The sequence below is a fragment of the Micrasema longulum genome, unplaced genomic scaffold (assembly GCF_059751315.1).
Source record: "Micrasema longulum isolate JH-2025_06_02 unplaced genomic scaffold, ASM5975131v1 h1tg001056l, whole genome shotgun sequence".
NCBI lineage: Eukaryota > Metazoa > Arthropoda > Insecta > Trichoptera > Brachycentridae > Micrasema > Micrasema longulum.
Genome location: NW_028278244.1, coordinates 262904 through 284503, shown reverse-complemented (window position 1 = coordinate 284503; position 21600 = coordinate 262904). Strand labels below are relative to the sequence as shown.

Sequence of the window (21600 nt, the reverse complement as noted above, 5' to 3'; positions counted from 1 at the left end):
GATGGTTCGTGACTAGACATGTGTGCACACGTGCATTGTCTTGATGGAACAGCACTTTCTTCTTCGCCAAATGCGGCCGTATTTTCTTCAAATCAACGTCGAATCTGTTCAAAAGGTTTGAATAATATTCGCCAGTGATCGTTTTACCTTTCTCGAGGTAATCAATGTGAATGACACCGCGTGCATCCCAAAAAACTGTGGCCATGACCTTGTTGGCTGACAGACACAGTTTGGCCTTCTTTGGTCCACGTTCACCCCGAGCAACCCACTGCTTTGATTGTTTCTTGGTCTCTGGCGTGTTGTGATGGATCCATGTTTCGTCCACAGTGACAAAACGGCGCAAAAAGTCGTTCTGATCACGGCTAAACATCGCTAAACACTCTTTTGAAGTGGTCACACGATTGCACTTATGGTCGAGTGAGAGCAATTGCGGCACCCATCTCGCGGAGAGTTTTTTCATATCCAAATATTCGTGTAAAATATGATGTACACGTTCAGTTGAGATACTTACAGCATTAGCCAACTCACGCACTTTCATTCTCCGATCGTCCAATATCATTTCGTGGATTTTATCGATGATTTCCGGCGTGATCACTTCTTTTGGACGACCTGAACGTTCGGCGTCACTAGTACTGGTACGACCACAACGGAACTCCGTAAACCACTTCTTGACCATTGAAATTGATGGTGCCGAGTCCCCGTAGTATTTATCAAGTCTTTCCTTAGTTTCAGTGATGGTTTTTTTACGTAAAAAATAATGTTTAATCAACACACGAAATTCACTTTTTTCCATTTTTGTAGAAAATCACAAGGTTGTCTGCTTTGAACGGCTGTCAAACACCAACTGAACGACGTACCTTGATCAAAAAAGTTTCGGTAATCACTTCTTCGTTTGAGCTGAATCTTTTTCCTGCGAGACATTTTTTCATGTTTGGAAATAGGAAAAAGTCACTAGAAGCTAAATCGGGACTATAAGGTGGATGATCAACCAATTCGAAGTGTATTTCACGTAATTTTAGCATTGGATCTAATGCTGTGCTAGCCGGTGCATTGTCTTGAAGAAAGAGCACTTTTTTCTTCTTTAAATGTGGTCGTTTTTCCTTGATTGCATCAATCAATTGATCCAATAATGCACGATAATACTTTCCTGTGATTGTGGATCCTTTTTCAAGATAATCGATGAGCAATATTCCGAGTGCATCCCAAAATACAGTGGCCATAACCTTGCCAGCCGATTTTACTGTCTTTGCCTTCTTCGGAGCACTTCCACCAGCTTCCACCCATTATTTCGATAGATTTTTGGTTTCAGGTGTATAGTGGTGCACCCACGTTTCATCAACAGTTATTAATCGACGCCAAAAATCAACAAGATTACGCTTTATCATGTCCAAACACTGCTGTGAAGTGGTCTCTCGAACTCGTTTTTGTTCGACACTGAGCAAACACGGCACCCATCTTGCCGATAGCTTTTTCATATGCAAATGTTCATGCAAAATGTTGAACACACGTTCATATGAGATGTTTACCATTTCAACAATCTCACGCAACTTCACTCGGCGATCATTCATAACTATATAGAGGATTTTCTTGATATTTTATTCAGTAACCACCTCTTTTGGTCTTCCTGTTGATGGTATTGTTGCAGTGCTTGTTTGACCGCGTTTAAATTCAGCAATCCAATATTTTACCATGTAATCTGACGGAGCAGACTTACCGTAATATTTATCGAGCTTTTCTTTTGTCTCTTTCGCCGTTTTCCCTTTTAAATAATAGTGTTTTATCACTGCACGAAATTTGCTTTTTTCCATTTTTCAAGAAACACAAAAGTTTTTTACTTCGAACGACTACAACAAATAAACTTATCGATGAATTTGGGTGACATTTTAACAGCTGCTCTTGAAAAAAAAATCTTGTTTGTGCTGCCGTCTAGCGCTAGGTAGCTTCATTATCAATCCGCCCTCGTATTATATAGTAACATTTAATCTAAACAATCGTTTAATCTATTTAAATTTACAAGTGTATAATTATGGCATAATCTAGGCGGACATGGTAAGTGTGTCATCGCGAATCAGGAGTGACAACACCGCTTGCTTCTTGAATGCTTGCCTTTGCTGTAGGAACACATCAACAGTAACGTTTAATGAGACACTGTTTTGAGGATCCTTGGCATAGGGGAAAAGAATCCGATGTTGGTTTTATAATTTCCCACACCAAAGACAGCATTGATACGCAAGTTACGGTGAGGTACATTAAGGTTAATCTGAGCAAGAATATCATGGGCATCTACAGTTAGATATTAATTTGTACAAGAATATCAAACCAGCCAAAATCCCTTTGAATTCTAAACTGAAGATATGAAAGTACTCTGGATGATCATATTAGTTAATTATGAAAGTATTTGATCCAATTCTAAATATTAACAATTTCAAAAATTTACGTTTCACCGATTTAATCCGCGTTATATGAATATTATGATTGGGAGACCTTATTATAGAATTAAATTCAAGCAAGCTACGAACAAATGATTTATACAATGTAATTGCAATTTTCAGGCTTTTGAATGGCTTAGATATTCGCAAAAAAAATCCACAGATTTTGGACGCTTTCTTGGAAATGTGATCAATGTGATAGTTGAATTTAAGTTTGTTATCAAAAAGTATCCCAAGATCTCGAATTGTCTAGACGTTCATTAAAATTGTATTGTCGATTAAATAATTGAAAACGACTTTATTTATTTTTCTTGTAAATTTAATAGACATACATTTATTTATATTAAAAAATAAGTTGTTTTCATGACACCAAGATAATAAAGAGTATGGGTCATTTTGTAGTTTATGACAGTCATCAAATGATTTTTTATTTTTGAATATTTTAAGGTCATCTGCAAATAAAAGAAATTTGAAAAATTGAATTTTTAAGGCAATATAATTTATAAATATTTGTTAAGGTGTTACTAATGTTTGTTTTATTTTAAGAACACAATTTTTTTTTTTTTGGGAGAGCACTTCTCCCGTTGAAGAGTGATTCAAAACTAAAATTGGTCATACAGAATACTATTTATAATGTAATGATTGGGACTAAAGAAAAAACAAAGCAACAAATCAGTGGTAGAAAATAAGGTAGATTTGTGGATAGGTCCAGTAAGGTGTAACATATTAACAAAGAGGACTGTAGTAATAAAACAAATTTCATTCAGTTTTGTAAAAGGTTGGAAATATTCAAAGAATGGAAAGGAGCACGGAAATGGACCTACATTTGATGCCATAAGGATGTTCTTCTATTTTGGGCACTAGATGATGAAAGTTCACTATCAATTTATTATAATAACTTTCACAACGACACGCAACAATTCCAAGAATTCTTATGCAATGTTTTGTAATGCAAAAATTTAGTTTCTAATGTTCCAAATCCAAATGTTCTATTTTCGTATTTCTTTTATCTTGATATAAGGTAGGTACCATAAGGCAGGGGCGAATCGTCAAAGTAAGCGATTATGCACAGCTTACCATTATATTTGACTTTAAATAATAATAAATTATGGTAACCATGTTTATGGGGAAAAAAAAGTAATTGTCATTTATTATAAATCACCGTTTATATCTTTCTACAAAAAAATATCTATGAAGTGCGCCCAGCCTATTCTTACTGAACGATGAAACTAGCCGATTACCTCAGCTTATTCTTCCATACAAAAAAGTACACTGTATTTTTCGTCTTTAACCCAAGTCGGCTTTTTTAGTACTAAAACAAACTTGCAGATTACAAATATTTTTAGAAGATTCTCTATTTGGAAACTAGTATTTCGAACATTATTTCCGAAGGACTATTTTTCTTTGATGGGATACCGTTGACATATTATGTATCACATAGGACAGGTGGCGTTCCCAGTGGCCGTTTTAGGCATTATTCATTTTAAAAGAAATCGGCCAGTGCTCAAGTCTTGACAGTACTGTCAATGACAGATCATAATGGAAATATCTGCAGAATGTCATTGTGGTATTTGTTAATAAACTTTTATGCAAGTATTGTATTAAAATAGTGTAGAATAAAACTATGTTTATCGCGTGGTTAATAATAATTGTTATTTGAGTTGATTTTCACAGAATTACAAAAAAAATGTCATTTATAATTTCATTACTTACATGTTACGTAAGTACTTATATGTAGTACAAATTAATGAACATTTTTAATAGATTACCTATAAAATAAATCACGGCTCGCCACTGCCATAAGGATGGGTCAAGGGAAGGACGGGAAAGAAAGATAATCAGCCAGGAAGTTTTAGAGCGTGATTATAGTTTATTAGATGGTTGCCGAAACCCCTAAAATTTTTATTAATCAGGCTGAGAGAGAGGGGAGGAAGAGGGAGGGAAGAGAGCCTTTGGGAGAGTCCGATATATTGTAGGTCACCTGCTGGCACAGTACGGATTTCACACTGTGCAACCCAGTTAAGCTTAGACTATGTACACCCTGATATAAATTTAACTAAACATGTGAGCCAAGGTATAAGCCGATGTTCGATTAAAATATTTTTTAAACTATGCGCGTGCCCATTATGTATTTTGTTTTTTGTGTGTAATGAAAATAAAAATTTAACTATATAGTTTAGTTTTTCAACACACAAAAATAATTCAGAGAAAGTCGTATTAATATGTACCTGCGGGAATAAATTGACTAATTTCGCCCACTGAGCTGTATGAACCGATATGTTGCTAACAGTCAGTTGACCTTGTCTATCTTCTAAAGGACTTCCAGGCAGATGAAGCCATCCTTCATTGGCAGCTGCTTCATACATTTTAACTTTATGGGGTCGCCTAAAAAACAAAAATATTACCAATTAAAATAAGTATGGGACTGAAAGTAAAGAAGAAAAGAGCAGTCAAATTACTATTTTGCTGTAAAAACCAAAACAAACCTTAAAATTGGATTCTCTGGTGAAGGAGCTAGGCGAGACTTCTCTATCTAAAAGTTTAAAAATTCATAATATTGGTATGAACTTTCTTGAGTAAAATTGATAATAAATCTATTGAACAAATTAATTCACCTGAATAAAAATAGTATCATCACCTGCACCTAAACATTGTTTATCATTTGGAATTAACAATCTTATTTGGTGACCTTCAAAATAACATAGTGGAATCACGCTGCTCTTCCAATATTCGGGGCTAAAAGAAATTAACAAAAATATAAATAATACAAAATATTCATCATGAGAATATTTCCTTTTTTTAAATAAATTTAATTAATTGTTCTCGGTTTTATGATTTTTTGTTGTTTAACGCACAGCATGGTGCATTCTACAAATTGTTTATATGAATTTTCTGAAACAAATAAATAAGTTTCGAGAGATATTATTCTCAATCTTTAATAATTTTCCACCTAATAATTTGTTATGTTTTGAAACGTTATTATTATTCTGGAAGCTGGGGATCAGTGCTATATAAGATCCAGTCGTCACTGCATCCTGCATAGATCTATTGTGCAGGATTCTCATTAATAAATTATCACCCTTTAAGCCTTTAAAGAGCCCGGCTACTGAGTGGACAAAGAATGCCCATATATCAATTGCTAAATCTCCTTCTGTTGGACTATTAGGTAAAGGGCGAGCGATCAAACATCCTCAGGTTTTACCAGTGGTCACCTAAGAATGCGGCTTTTGTGATAAAAAGTATTACATTCACATAGAACGTGTATGGATATTTCATAATTTGCATTGCAGAACTTACATCTAGAGGTTTCAGAAAGATTAATTCTAGAAAAGTGTTGATTCAATTTGCAGTGTCTTGTAAGGGCTCTAGTGATAACCCTCCCTTGGTATTGGCTAAGTTTCGTTAGGTCGAAACCAAAACTTTGCGACTATCAGTTCATTAGGTCATTTACATGGTGCTGACCACGTGCTTTTTGCCAAAGCATTACATTTACTCTGCTTCCGGGCCCACACACGGCATAAGTTAATTACAAGAAGCACATTTGGGCAATCCACACTTGGGCTCTGATCCTATTGAGGTTGTTTCAGCTTCCAGTCTCGCAAAATTCATCAGCTAACTTATTACTGTCAATGTTTGATTGTCCAGGTACCCAAATCAATGTTTTGTTCTTGCACTCGCTGACACAATAAAGCGCATGTAGGCATTTCAATGCTAATTTAGAATTAATCTTTACTGAAATCAAGAGCTTTAAGAGCTGCCTGCCTAAAGTGCTTTTTGATGTTGAATTCCATAGTCTTTACATCCGATGGCATAGCCAAAATTGTATTCTCAATGAGGTATTGCTGCAGATTCCTTGTGGTTTTTTATTTAAAATTAACATAAAATATCTGTACATGAATGTGTTCAGGATTTGGGCATACTATCCTTTCCATTGCTTTTATTGGGGTAGAGTACATTGCTCCAGTGGCAATGCTGCAGGCCATACTTTGGTTTCAAAACCTGGACAGGCCTTTGACTATGTCTACTCATATAAGTACTAACTAATATTGTTGTTCTAACAGGCTATATACCTACCTTATTATTGACTGTATTTTACTTAAGCCCTAATATATGGTATGATAAAAGTAGATGTACTTAAAAAGCTTACTTTTTGAACGATAGCGGCACCTCATTTTTAAACATGGATGTTACAGAATTGCAAACATTTGGTGAAAGGGCTGAGGTGAACACTGTTATAAATGGATTAAGACATTCGGCACTAATTATTAAATCTACTGCTTGTACGCAAACTTCGTATTCCGATATATACTCAATAGTTGGGCTCTAAAATGAAAAAAAAAACATTCATTACATTACGATTATTAAATAGTAACTAACATTTTGCTATTTTTTTTATCAAGACTTACAAGTTGTGATTTACACAGTTTATTTTCATTTTCCCATCGGCTATAAACACTCGAAGACCTATAACAGCAAAAAACAATGTAATGTACTTATTTAAATAGTTGTAAAAAAATGACATATTTACATTATACAGTAAAAATGTGGATGCTACCGCCTATCCCTTTCAGACCCGGCTAACACGATTGTGCAGGTCGACAAAAAAATTTAAATCTCAAAAATGCTTTGAAATTTTCGCCATATGATGGCCGAAATTCACCATGCGGGTCCACAGCAATACTCTAAAGGCATTAGTTTTAAAAATATATCGGTAGGGGCGTCAGTTTTAGCTGTCAAAATGTCATGCCGTGTTGGAGGTCAAACTCTGTCACGTAAGTATTATAAAAAAAATATAAACATTCATTATTTAGGTAATGTGTTAATTAGTTTTAGAAAATATATATTTTATGAAAAAATGAATCAAATGTTTTATTTTATTTGGAATTTCTTCAGTTTGTAGGTTCCATCTCATAAATTTATCTATTTTTAAACCCAAATATTTTACACTAGTGACATCTTCCAATATCGTACATTTACAATTGACATTATTTATGCAATGATGCAATTTTAGTTCATACCCGGAGTTTGATTGTCCCACCGAAGATAGGCTGAAACAGATAAACTTTGTTTTTCTGCATTGAGAGTAAGCAAATTGTCATTCAACCAATTGTTTACCCTCATCATATTTTTGTTAGCTTTGTCATGAACTTCTGCCCAGTTTGGGGCACTATATATTAATACTGTATCATCAGCAAAAGATATTATTTTTCCAAGAGATTCACTCCTACAAAGTCCGTCAATATATACTAAGAACAGTAGCGGTCCCAATGTACTTCCTTGGGGAACACCATAGTCTAACTATGCAGCATCACTTAGTTCATTGCCAATTTTTACTTTTTGTAATCTATTGGATATATAACTTCTAAACCAATCAAGGATCATTCCCTTAATGCCCATATTTTGTAATCTTTTAATTAGTATTTTATGAGAGATGATATCAAATGCTTTTGCTAAATCTAGGAAAACCGCTAAGCATTTCTTACTATTATCTATAGATGTTGTAATTGTCTCGGTCAACTTAAGTATGGCGTTTTCTGTGCTTAATCCTGCCCTGAATCCGAACTGATTATTAGACAGTAAGTTGTTATGCTCTAAGAAATAGCTTAATTTTTGTTTAACAATTTTTTCTATTATTTTTGAGATAGTATTTAGTAATGAAATAGGTCGATAGTTTTGGATCAAATGTTTATTACCATTTTTAAATATTGGTATTACAAAAGATTCCTTCAAATGCCTAGGAAATATTCCTGTATTAAAGCTGAGATTAAATATGTAAGCCAGTGGAACTGCAATGTAATCCTGAATATATTTTATTAGTTTTGAGCTAATATTGTCTGGTCCTGTAGTGTTACTCAATTTGAAACACTTTATTGTCTTTATGATTTCATCGGGAGTAATGGCTATTGAATCTAATTTATGTATTGGAGGTACAATATTACTTTTATTTACGAGGGCGTCTTCGTTTAGTTTAATTTTGTTAAGTATGTTATGTGCAAGGGAGTTACCGATAGAGGTAAAATATACATTAGCGTGATTAGCTATTAATTTACTATCTGAATTTAAATAATTACCATTGGTCTCCATTTTTTCGATTGGCAGTTTTTTGTAAGAGAGGTTCCTGTAATTTCCCTAACCATTTTCCACATTTTACGTGGGTTGCAATTGTTTTCTTCGTATATTATTTTGCTATAGTAATTTTATTTGGCTATTCTAATTTCTTTTTTACAAAAATTTCGGTGTTTTTTGTATTTGTATATTATTGAAATATCACCTGGATTATCTCGTGTTTTTTTGTGTAGTGCATTTCTTTTATGTATTGATTTAACAATCTGATCTGTAATCCAAGGTGTTAATCTGCGTTTTTTATTCGGAATTAATTTGTAAATTGTGTTTCTGGAAATATGGTGTTTTAAGGATGATATAAAATTTTCTAATGCAACATCCATCTCTGAAAAAAAATTATTCCACAATTCATTTTCTAAATCTTTTGCAAGATTTTCATACATAACTGGAGAATATTCTACAACTTTTTTTTTAATACGAGGGGTCTCAGAATTTATACATAAAGAAATGGTGTGATGATTGGTTATATGAGAACGAATAATAAAGGAATCGCAATATTTTATTCCCTTTGTATGTATTTAAATATGTAATTATTATAATGAATTGTAAATTATAGCTTTGTATATATATACATTTTAATAAATACCCATTGCCGCTGAGAAGTTATAAAATACCATTTTAGTGCTTTGTTACTATTTAAAGTTACATAATCATGCTTTGTACTATAAAACATAGAGCATAAAAGTAAATCATATGAATCAAAATTAAAAACGGTACACAAGAACTGTTGTTTTTTTCTTTGCTTATCCTTCATTTTTAGGTATTTTTTATATCTAATTTAGTTTATTTAAGGTTAAATAATAAATATCTTTTATTTGTTTTACCTATAATGTTAATTAAATTTATTATTCCTAAATAATTCACTCTGCCATCTATTGATGATTTATTGAATCAATTATTACTATCAAGTTTTATGGTTATAAATTCTAACTTTCATTATAAAAATATTTACATACGAGTATGTACTTACATAACATATTTACAAGTTACAAGCAAGAATGATGTTTTATAAAATTCTGTTTGTTTTATTAGCATAAAGTAAAAAGTAAATTTGTTGTTATATTTCGATTGAGGGAGTGTGTTAATGACACAGTGCATATGTTTTAGGTGTAGTTAAGTTTAGTTAAATTACCAATAGTGGGTGCAATTATAACATTTTTTAGGTTATACTAACTTGATTTTAATTTCTTCAACATGGTTTATTGTAAGTATTTTGTCGTTTTCCGACTTTCTTACTAATATTTTAGCGTCTTTGAACCATACAAACTTGTAATTTTTTTCTCTCGCCCTGCTTTTAGTCTCGAATAACAAGTATTTGAAGTATGGTGTGAGAACTTCACTTATACACGGTGAAGTATAAGAAGTAGAATTTCTGGCATTTTTTCTATTTTCTAGCAGTAGGTTATTTTGTTTAAATTATTTTAATATGTTTCTCGCATTGAATGGTTTATTTTTTCGGCTAGGTATCGTCTTAAATTATTATTAAAGATGCTTGTGTTAACAGTTCTTGGCTTTCGTACTTATTATTGGTGTTTTTTAGTGTTTTAAGTGAGATGTGTCAAAAACTTTAATGGGTGCAGCGTGAGAAGGTAGGTGAACCTCTCATAAGTCAGCGATAAATAGGTTAAGATACGTAAGATTACTTTTATTTGTATGAGCATAGTCCTGACCAGCACGATCGTGAAGGTGAGGTTTCTCGGAAACTAGATTTTCCGGATTATTCAAATATTATTTTTTAATCTCAGTAATGTCTAACCATCATATAAAAGACAAAATTTCTTAGCAAAATTCAAATTTCAAGTTCAGGTCTGAAAGCGTTATACTAGCCTGCTAAGCCTAAAAGCCGTAACTGAAAAAAAAAACATTTTGCGTTTCTTTTTGCTTTTGTAATAGATATTTGATAATTTCACATATTTACTAAAGCAACAAGTCATTTCTGCCTCTGAACTAAGAAACATTATCTTGTAAATAAAATATTTAAATAGAAATCAGACCGGCAAAGCGTAAAACAGTAATGTCCTGTGAAATTTGTAATTTACCAGGTATGACTTTTATGTTAAATATATATATATTTTTTTTTGTTTTTCTTTACCTTTTAAGATATGAGCCATGTGAAAATAAAAAATATTTACTGAGATAGAAAATGAACCATGTGAAAACAATCAAAATTTTGCATTTAAATATGAGCTATGTGATCTTTCTTTACATTGTCTCTATACAAAAAATCCCTTGCACGATCTAAATCCAAATTTAGGCATTTGCAAGTTTGTAATAGACAACGATCATCACCCCTTTTATGACTTTAAGAATTTATTGATTATGAAGGTTTTATTTTACTGTGTATAATTTACAATTGTTAAGTTCAAATTTATAACAGTACCTAGTTTGTACTTTTCTCCTCTAAACGTGTCTCAGGTAAGACATCTTCAGGACTTGGATATCAATCAGCAACACTGTCTATCGACTCACCCTCATGGTTCATGGAATGATCATCATTTCATCATGATTGATCATTTTACGAAACATCCACATTTCAAATGCCTCTAGCCTGTTCATAATACCTATCTTGTAGGTCTACGATTCAGTTCCATACAAGATCACTGACCAAACATAACATTAACCATTCTTTCAATTTCTGAATCAATGTTTTTAACTAAAAATCCTTCAAGGTTTTCAAATTTGTCAACTGTCTCTATACTAGAACCGTTTAACGTGAGGAGTACTTCTGCGTGGTCCAGTCAGCTAAACACTATGAACATTGTTTTACTAATGTTGATGTTCAATACCAACCTTACCCCTGCATCATTGATTCTATTGATGAGTACACAACTGGATTGAAATGCTCTCCAATGTTCCAATTTTCAGTTTGATGACAACTTGTTGGTTCGAATACAAGTTTTTCATAATGTTTATATATTTGTCAACTATACCATGTCCTGAAGCATTCCTTTAAAATCCCCATATTTTACTTGATCAAATGTTTTTTCATAGTCTAGTAACAGACGAAAACATCCCTCGTTTGGTCTCAGAATTTCTGTAGTAACACATTTATTGTCAGCAATGCCTCTCCAGTTCCAAAACCACTTATAAAACACTAAATTGATAGTTGTCCAGATTGTTTATTCATTAAACACTGAAATGGATTTTTTTAAAAGAATATCTTTAAAACGTAACTCATTAGACTTATCAGACTGTAATCATATTTTTTTGGGTACCGTTTTTTGGGGAGAGTGATGAATATGGATTTAAGTTGGTCTTGGGGAATAGTCACCGAATAATGTATCATGGTTTATAATCTAAGAAGGTTGTCAATTAATTTTGAAATTTAATTGGGTTTTTCGTCGGGTCAATGGGCCTTTTATTCTTGCAGTATAAAATGGCATGAAGAATTTTAGGCTTTAATATTGATATTCTAGAATTCAGACTGGGTATGCCGACATCGGGTCTATTGTCATTGAAGAGCGAAGCGATGCATTATAGTCCTTCCATGTCCTCATTTTATCAGCATCTTTCAACATCGGTTTGTTGATTTCATCTGTCAGACACGCAGGAATTCACTTTTTGTTCAGACTAAATAGTTGTCTCGGTTTTTTGTGAAAATAAAAGCATTTTATTGAGTCTTTCCAGTTCTTCACATTATTTTTGACTCAGTCTTCTACTGCCTTTCCAGCTTTTTGTTTGATTGATAATATTTACATGTGATGATTATTATTTGTGTATTTGATATACTTATTTTGTACAATTTGAAATAATAGTCATGTAAAAAGAAATCATCTTGTGGTTATTTTACTACCACGTATTCCATTAAATTATAATTTTATAGAGAGATAATTAAATCTGAATTGATTCTTAAAGAAAGAGGTAAGAAATAATGACTGTAACGGTCTACTCATTTGATATTATTATATAGTCATATTCTCTGCATAAACAATTCAAATGTAATAATATGTTTATATATTAAGATACATTTTGTGATTATAGAATCTCAATGAAATCAGTTTTTCTGCGTTGGTTTGGACATGTAGAGCGAATGAACGGAACAAGAATGGCTTAAAAGATTTACGATGCGAATGTTGATGGATGCAGGAAATGAGGAAGATCGAGAAAGTTACGACATAAATTAATCCAACAAATATTTGAAGATGGACATGTCAAAAGTCGGAATCGGCGTGCGTGCATAAGAAGATGTATGAATGTAGAGGAAGCGAGGTATTTATGCAAAGACAGAGTGATATTGCGAGCTATCCTCTCTGCCTACCCCTATGGAGAAACGGCGTGGTGGTTTGTTTGTTTGTTTTTGTTAATTTGATAAATATTAAAAATGGGCCATGTGACAAAAACTGTGCATTAAATATGAGCCATGTGGCAAAATCACGTCAAAATGCGACTTTTTGGCATATAGTAATTGGTATTTGAAATAAATATATTACTATAATGAAAAACACTGTATTTTTCCTACTTTGTCTATACACAGAAGTGTTATTTTCGGTTTAGTTTTTTTTTTAAATAGTTTTTATCGATTTCCTCAGAATGTGCTCCGAGTCACATGGCCCATATTTGATGTGCAACGACGATATATTATTTAACATTATTACTTACTTTGCAACAGTTATTGTCATTAAAAAGAGAGGTTTTTCCTTAGAAACCTGTTCTGTTCCTCGCACTACAAGTCCATTGTAGGAGCCAACTTTCCACGGTGAAAATGAATCCAACCTATAACGACATAAGATTAATTCAAATATGTTCAAAGATACATTGTACATGCAAATTAAGCATAAACGAAGAGAAATTGGAAATAAACAAAAACAAACATATTTTTCATGAATAATAACAATCCAAAAAGTCTAGTTGAAATTATTAAATACAGCACAGAACACTTAGGCTTACAACATTTATAGCAATAAAATTAGTAATTCAATCAATATAATAATTGTCGTTCGATGACTTCCAAAGGCCACCATCTCCAAATTATTTAGTTTTATAACTATTTTACAAACTCTAATATTTGGCATATTATTGATAATCTCACATTACTCAATAGGTGCTATTGTCGCCACTTGTTCCGAGCATTTACAAGAAAGGGGACAAAAATGGTCCAGTAAGGAGATGGTGGGTTTTGATAATAGACGACTCATCTGTATTATTTGTTTTTAAGTACCTGGTGAAATGTTGTGCATTGGCGCGCGGGACCTTGGACTTCAACTTTGTAAAATCATTTTGCATATCGATACTTGATATAATATCTTCAGCTTCAAAAACTAATTTTAAATTACAAGGTTTCTTATGATCATCATCCTCAGCTGTTTTATGTGCAAAACAATTCACGGTGATTTTTGATATGGTCCATTGCATCAAAAATGACCAAATGAGATCCGTGAATTCTGACTCTAAAAATATCAAAATGTTTCTTTTATTATACAATTTGTTAAGATATTTTTCATGTATCATCACCCCCTCCCTGTCTACTGTGTGTAATAGGACACTGCGTTAGAACTGCAATTGCAGTGTATCAGCGACCATTTATACAGAAAACAACGCGCAACAATCGCAAGTCCCTGTCAGAACGGAAGTGTACGGCATTCCACCAATCGTCTACTTGACATTTAATTCGGAACCAAAAGAAATGAAGAGAAAAATATCTGATTGTGTCGTAAAAGCGTGCAAAAAAAACGTGTCCTGATTTAAAAAAAAAAAACTTTTTATTGATAAATAGGTGATAGTAGGTACTTGTTTATGATTGTATTCCAAAACTAAAAACCATTAATATTCAAATATTGAATTTAAATAGGTACCTAGGTACTCGTTTATGGTTAAATTCCAAGAAATAAAATAATTCATTTTTAAATATAGAATTCTTTTTGCATATGTCAAACTCGGCTCTTCTCATCAACAGGGGTGCAATTTATTCATGAATGGGATTTTCAAAAATGTATTAAATGTCAGTTAATATTATTTTAGTATTACAACAATCCAATAAAAACAAATAAATGGGAAGAAATTATAAGGAATGTAAGGAAATAATCTGATTGGGATCCATAAAAGGCTAATGTTGTTTGTGAACATTCAAAAACAAACTTTTTTTAAACACAAAAAAACAACATCCTTCCATTTTTTTTTTAATATCGCTGCCCTAGTTCTTGTATGTTCAATCGACCATTTTTAGAAAATTGAGTTATGAATGCCAATACGTTCATTATCTTATTAGGCGTCCATGTAGCTAAAGTATTATTGTTTTTTTTCCGTTAGTAAATAATATTTTCAGCATTTTTTTAGTGCCAATCTCCACTTACTAATGTTACTTATTTGATTTAAAAAATAATTAAATGTCTTTTGTAAAATTTGCAAAATGGTCTATTGAACATACATGAACCAGGGCAGTGATATGCATTCTCGTTGAATGCAACCCTGGTAGTTCAGTGAAAAAAAGATTTGTGCTCCTAACTTTTTTTTACAGGTTAACATCTATGTAAATCGGTTAAGCCGTTTAGGAGGAGTTTAGTAACATCACACGTACAGAAGAATTATATATTTAACGATTGTGTTTTCGCTATGATTTGGATTTTCAAATTTAAGTATAAAAGAAGTATCATAAAGTTCTAATTCTTTGTACTTGAAGTTTTAAATAAAATAAATAAACTGTGCTCACAATTGTACACTTCCATTGCATTTTAATTGTATTCGTGTTTTTGGATTCTTCACTTGTGTTTTCCAAATTTAAGTTAATTATATTGATACCTACTGAAAACATTTCACGCGCATAATTTTATGCTTTGATTGTGATTTTGTAGTATTTGTAGTATTCACAATCAAATACATAATTACAATTATTCTTGTCGTAATAATTATTAATATCATTCATACTATAAACATAAGTGTTTCGCGAGAGGATTCGTGATTATTGAACCCTTAAATATGAAACTGTTTATTCAGGCGTAAAGCTTTTAAATCGAAAACTACATTTAAAAAAATATTTATTAAAGATTTCTAGTTTCATTAGATTAAAAAAATTCACTCCTGGCAGCGCAACCTAAATTATTTTACTCACTCGTGGACTTCAGTTATACTTTTATATCATGTAAGTAAATTATGAAAACATAATACCTTTTTTTCGTTCACTTTTGTCTATGACTCCACTGTCTTGATAACTAGTTATATCTCTGTAAAAAACAGTCATTTTTTGTAAATCAGTTTAAAAAACAGATGTTAAATAATTAATATCTGAAGTAATACTAAAATATACTAAACAATACTCATACATATGAAGAAATACTAATCATCATTATCATCATCAACCACTAATCCATACCTGATGATGCATAGGGCACTGCATTGGAATAGTACAAGCAGTACATATCGATCATGTGTTATAGGAAGGTAAGGTGATCAGTCTTGCACTTCAGGTGTATTTGTTTGAACGGAACTATAAAATGTAATTTTGTTGTGTAACAGTTGGAATATGCCACTAGGGCCTCAATTATAAACGCATTCTTCATCTGTATATATTGAGACGGTATACTTAACTTCTATATTATCTGTATCTACCTCGATATCTTCTACCTACTTGTCATCTCGACATCATATGATCGAAGCAAACCGATGAATGACTGCAAAAATTAGTCCACGTTCCTTACTTCATTGAAATTTAAAATAGTTCTCATTTATATTTTAAATAGGCTTCTGTGATAGAAAGCGCCCATTTCAAAGCGTTTATAAACTCCAATAAATCCAAATTCAAGCAAAAAATGCTCGCTTGAACATGATTTTTATATGACTTTTGACAATTCCCAAGACGATATGCTTAACGATCGTCTGTATTTATCTACTGAGCGATTACAAGGCCGACTCTCAATACGTTCTCCCAGAAAGACAGTAAAACAGATAGAAAAAATATAATAACATTTTTTTTTTACAGTGACAACATTCTAACGCCTAGATACTCTTATATGTTAACAGGGCAGTTTTTTGCATCTAACTGCTCTTTTTTTAAAACTGACAGTTATGTCAGAATTTAATTCGACTTCGAAATTAACTTATTTTTACCTCATATTTTTAATAGGCTTTTAAGAAAAAAAGTGCCAGCCTCAGAATGATTAAAAATTTAGATAAGTCGTAATTAAAGGTAAAATTGCTCGGCGGAAGAAAATTTTTGACACTTTTAATGCGTAGATAAACGTATCGAGGGGTTCTAGACCTGTTGATACAAACCGATGTACTTGCATCAAAACTTGAAGTGGGGGGATCGGTAGTGTATCTTAGTAATCGGTAGGGAGAATTTTATCTTCAACTATGACGTCATACTGAAGCTATGTCATTTTAGTGCGTAGATATGTGTACAGTGACGTACGCTTCCCCTTGTTACATATCAATATACCTACCCAAAACTTGAAGGTGGGGGGTCGGTAGCGCATCTTCGTAATCGCTAGAGAGAATTTATCTTCAACTATACCGTCAAGGTGAAGGTATGCCGTCTTTATATTCCCATTGTTATGGGGGCCCAGAAGACTACCGCGTTTCTTTCTTCCTGTATTATTTTTTTGCACTTTTTAAATATTAATGCTTTATTTGTTTTGGTATATTTTATTTTCATGAAATATTACATACTCTGGTGTTTCTTTGAAAGCGTGTTGTTTGTGTAAATGAAATTTACCAATGTAAAATATTTGTAAAAGCCCTATGAACTGTTAAAAAAGATTTTTGATTATAATTTATTTATATTTAAGATTTTGGATACAATTATTGAAAAAAATAATTTATTAATACCTCTCAATCTTAAATTATTGCTACCACAATGGCAAAAGGAGGACCTATTATTCCTTTGAAAATACATAAATAATCAGATAGATAATAATGTAATATGCTACAATATTTAACCGCTAAGCCTCTACTTAGAGGCTTGTCAGCAGGTGGGAAAGAGGGAATATAGAAGGAGGTTATGCAAAATACACCACAACACCCAGACCCATTGAGAAAAATTTTTCTTGGATTTTTTGCAAATGGCAGGAATTAAATCTGCGACGCCAGTTTCACAGTTGGCCGTCTAACCAACTGCGCCACGGCGCCTGTCTATATAATGCATCTGGAGAGGAAGATTGATTAACTTGCCTACATGAAACGAATGAACAACAATTACCAATTAACATCCTATTGGTGTAACAATACACAAAATACTAAAATAATATCATACTTACTTTGAAAGAGGTAGTGTATTTTCTGATGTATAACTTTTTGTACACAAATCTAACAGCAACTGCTCATAATAATCCTTAGGTAAAGAGTCCTCAAATAAATTGTCAGTAACAAAATTACGCTGAATCACACTAACAATTTCTTTTGATCTATAAAAAAGGACCGTTAAGGTAGTAATCTGTAAGAAAAAAACATACTACATTATAGTCTCTGTAATCCAAACCAGTTATAAACCAAACATCCAGTAATCCGAACCATAGCATCGCGTAGAGGGGCGAGGGAATTCAAGGACTAAAGCTGCCTCCAAAAGCTTTGTTTCTCTATAATCCTCCTGGCTATCCAAATTGCACCGATTTGATAAGTGATGGTGGATGAATTACAGTTATGTTTCTTCCTCCAAACTGTACTCCACTTTAATGTGGAATCCCACCAGATTATGGTTTTACAGGAATCTATAGCACAATTCATCTTTATTTTTTCCAAATTTGGGTTTTAGAGCATTTTGATCAAAATATTTAAAGAGGACAAAGATAGCTCCTTATTGTCAATTGGTTATCGAATCTTGTAGTAAAGCTTTTTTTTAAAACTGTAAATTATGTTTTTAAATTGACCTTTAAGACTTCAAGCATGTTTGAGTTTTAAGTATATATTTCCGAAGAGCCCCAGTACGTAATGGATCGCTGTTATTATTTATCATAAGAACAGTTTTGGTTTTGCTTTATGACAAAAATATAATAGATAATTGCGTTGCAAACATTTGATTTTTTATTATATTTCATTTTAGTGTGCGAACAATAAAATAAACGATCATATTTCACATAATATTAGATGTTTATCTATGAAACTACCTTTTTTACAAACTGGCCCAATTCGAAGGAATTTGCAGGAATTTCAAATTCAAATATTTTTACCTTAGACATTTTTTGTTTTCAAAATCAGTCATTCAATTTGTTTGTTATTGTTAAGATATGTTCATGAGTTTAATTATAGATAAGTTGAAATTGATATTATTTTTTAATGTGAGTTTCTTTGCGGTACTAACACGGCACATATAGCATGTAACATCAATTATGTATACGGGCTAAACACCGCAAGCGAACACACTGCACGTTTTTTATTTGATCGCTTCCATTTAGGAAATTTTGACCTCAATAATAAAACTTGTGGAAGACCGGAGACTAAGGATGAAGATAAGGAATTGAAAGCAATAGTGTAGGCGGACCCATTTCAAATTACAACAGAGCAAGCACCAGCTTTCAACGTGAGTGACAAAACAATATTGTCATTTACACAAAGTCAGCAAAGTAAAGGATTTTAACTGTTCTATTATATACTGTATTATATTGCCGATGAGCGGGATGGCGCTCATCGGCAATATAACCACGATATGTTAATATGCCACGAGCGCGATGGCGCTCGCGAAATCGGTTGCTGTTTAGCCTGCACGAGGAAGGTCGCTTGCACGCATCGTTATTTTTTTAATTTGTATGTATTACATAAGGTTTAAATTATTATATTATTACTAAATACAATATAAAAAGATCCAGAAAATTAAAATTTACAGAATACGAAAATAGTTGTGAAGAAAGTGATAGTGGGAGTGACATTGTGGTGCGCTCACACCGCGTGATGCAATTTTTAAGTGATAGTAATAATAGTGGAGATAACAATTATTTTGCTGACACGGAGCAAGTACTGGACTGCGAAAATGACGATGTAACCTTGACCCAATTTACATACTTACAACCGGATACGCAATTCAATAAACAAACTTCACAATATTCACAATATATATTTCCATAATTTTCTTTTTATTTTATTATTCACGTAAAAGTTTTTTTTATGAAAACACTGAAAGAATTTTCAAAATTGGGTAATTTTTGGAAAAGATGCATTTTTTTAAAAAAGGGTAAATGACATCAAAAACAAAAGTTTTCTTTGGCATTTTTAATACATATGGGTAAAAAATAATGGCACTAAAAAGGTTAAGAAGTGAGTATTATGTAAGTTGAATGAATGCTAGAAGCAAGCTCACATTGATGCCTGCCTGCATTGCTTCATTGATTTGACACAAGAACTAGGAAATTCTGAGTCAGATCGTTACGTGCGATAAGAACGACAACCTTGAACGACAACCGTAAGCATTCATTGCAGTGGTTGGATATAGGAGCTCCAGCAAAACAATGTCCAAAATGAAAGATGGTCTGGTGGCCCTATGTTGGTGTTATACACATCAAATGTTTTTTAACATCAACGATATTTCGAGAGAGTAGAGTATGCCCAAATCTACACTTTACGATCTCTCAATATCGTACCATATTTTTGTTATTTAATTTCTTAAAGCGATTAATTTAAATGTTTTTTTTTTATTTTAAAATTTATTTTTATTTTTTATATTTAAATAACATAATTATACAGTTTTCAAAATTTCAATTGTTATATTTGTACTAAAGCTCCCACCAAGCCGCTTTTTGTAGAGCCAGTAAAAGCAATAAAATTCGGATGAGTTGTTTCATAAATAAATATGCAGTTAGTTAATTGTCAGAAACATCATGAAATTTTTTAATGTAAATAATAAATACAAAACTCATACCTGTTGTTTATTTAAACTGATTTCAACACATCCTGTGTCAATATGGACAAATACACTAAGGTGGAAATTTCCTTTTGCTATGGATTTTGGCTAAAAAAAAGATAGTATGTTAATTATTACAGGTATAAAATAATACATAATAATATGCGTAACCCAATGAACACAAAGTAGAGATACAAAAGTCAGCATCGTCCATTGAATTAAATTATTTTATTAAAATTGGTTTCTGTAGGATCCATATCCCCCGATTTGATCCGGGTAAGTTGAATATCTACGTTTATCTCATACCCACCGGAGATGGGAACCAATAGACCCGGCAAAATTAAAATGTAAAATTTTGTATCAAGTCATTTTTATATGTCACGAGCTGAACCCGGCAATGCTTTGCTATTGCTAGATTTGAGGACATATTCGTTCAAATATATTAAAAGAACACATTCAAAAGTTTGATAGCAATTACTGTATTTAGTTCAAATTAGATATGTGCATTTTTATTTTTGTGTATCGGATTACATAAATTGTGAGGATGTGCGGTGACGAGGAACTTTGATAAACAGGTATTTGAACATTGTTTTCTTGTCACTGTCTTGAAGATGCCTCCCCGATGCTATGCAAAAAAGACAACTGCATTTCGGACCTTTTATGCCTAACTTAAATAGACAAAATCGACATTTCGTTGTCATGAAAAAAGATGGAGTAACTTTTCATTGATAAGTAGGAACCTTGGTACTTGTTTATGATTGAATTCCAAATCTAAAAATAATTAACCATTCTATGACTATTGGATATTAAGTTAGCTACAGTTTGCAGCAAAACAATGGGCCGTACTCAGGTCGAGAATTGCCAAATGGATATTAATTTGCATTGTAAATACTTTTAAATATGTGCCTGTGTATTTATTATTGCAAAAATACAAATTAAATTCACCAAAAGCTAACCCAAATGCATATAAAACGCTTCTTGAAGAGGAAGGCTCCAAATTTCCTCGGGTTATTTCTGAAAATTGTACAATTTCTTGGGTATGCTTAAAATATTCCACGAAACTGCTAAAAATTTTATTCCTTTTTCTAAAAATATTAATGGTCACCTTTCGTCCCCCCCATGGTGGGACTTCGAATGAACTGAAGTAGTTTCTAAAAGAAAATTAGCTTGCAAATTTTATTGTAAGCATACGACTTTCGAATACTTTTAAAAATTAAAACAGATTCAGACTCAGACTAGACGGTTGTTAAGGAGTAAAAAAAAAGACACGAATCGTCCCAATTTTGT

The 21600-nt window shown here is 32.3% G+C and overlaps 1 protein-coding gene across 1 annotated transcript in view; it reads right to left on the bottom strand.

Moving 5' to 3' along the window:
* Positions 1-21600, bottom strand: part of Vps13B (vacuolar protein sorting 13B) — a 153276-nt gene that overhangs the window by 81369 nt on the left and 50307 nt on the right. The window contains exons 26-35 of the mRNA XM_088233101.1: positions 20332-20421; positions 17741-17916; positions 15654-15709; positions 13711-13939; positions 13152-13265; positions 6836-6893; positions 6577-6752; positions 5045-5165; positions 4916-4962; positions 4658-4814 (exon numbers count right to left, since the gene is read on the bottom strand). Of these exons, the coding sequence (XP_088089227.1) occupies positions 4658-4814; positions 4916-4962; positions 5045-5165; positions 6577-6752; positions 6836-6893; positions 13152-13265; positions 13711-13939; positions 15654-15709; positions 17741-17916; positions 20332-20421 (1224 nt within the window). The remainder of the gene's footprint in view (positions 1-4657; positions 4815-4915; positions 4963-5044; positions 5166-6576; positions 6753-6835; positions 6894-13151; positions 13266-13710; positions 13940-15653; positions 15710-17740; positions 17917-20331; positions 20422-21600) is intronic.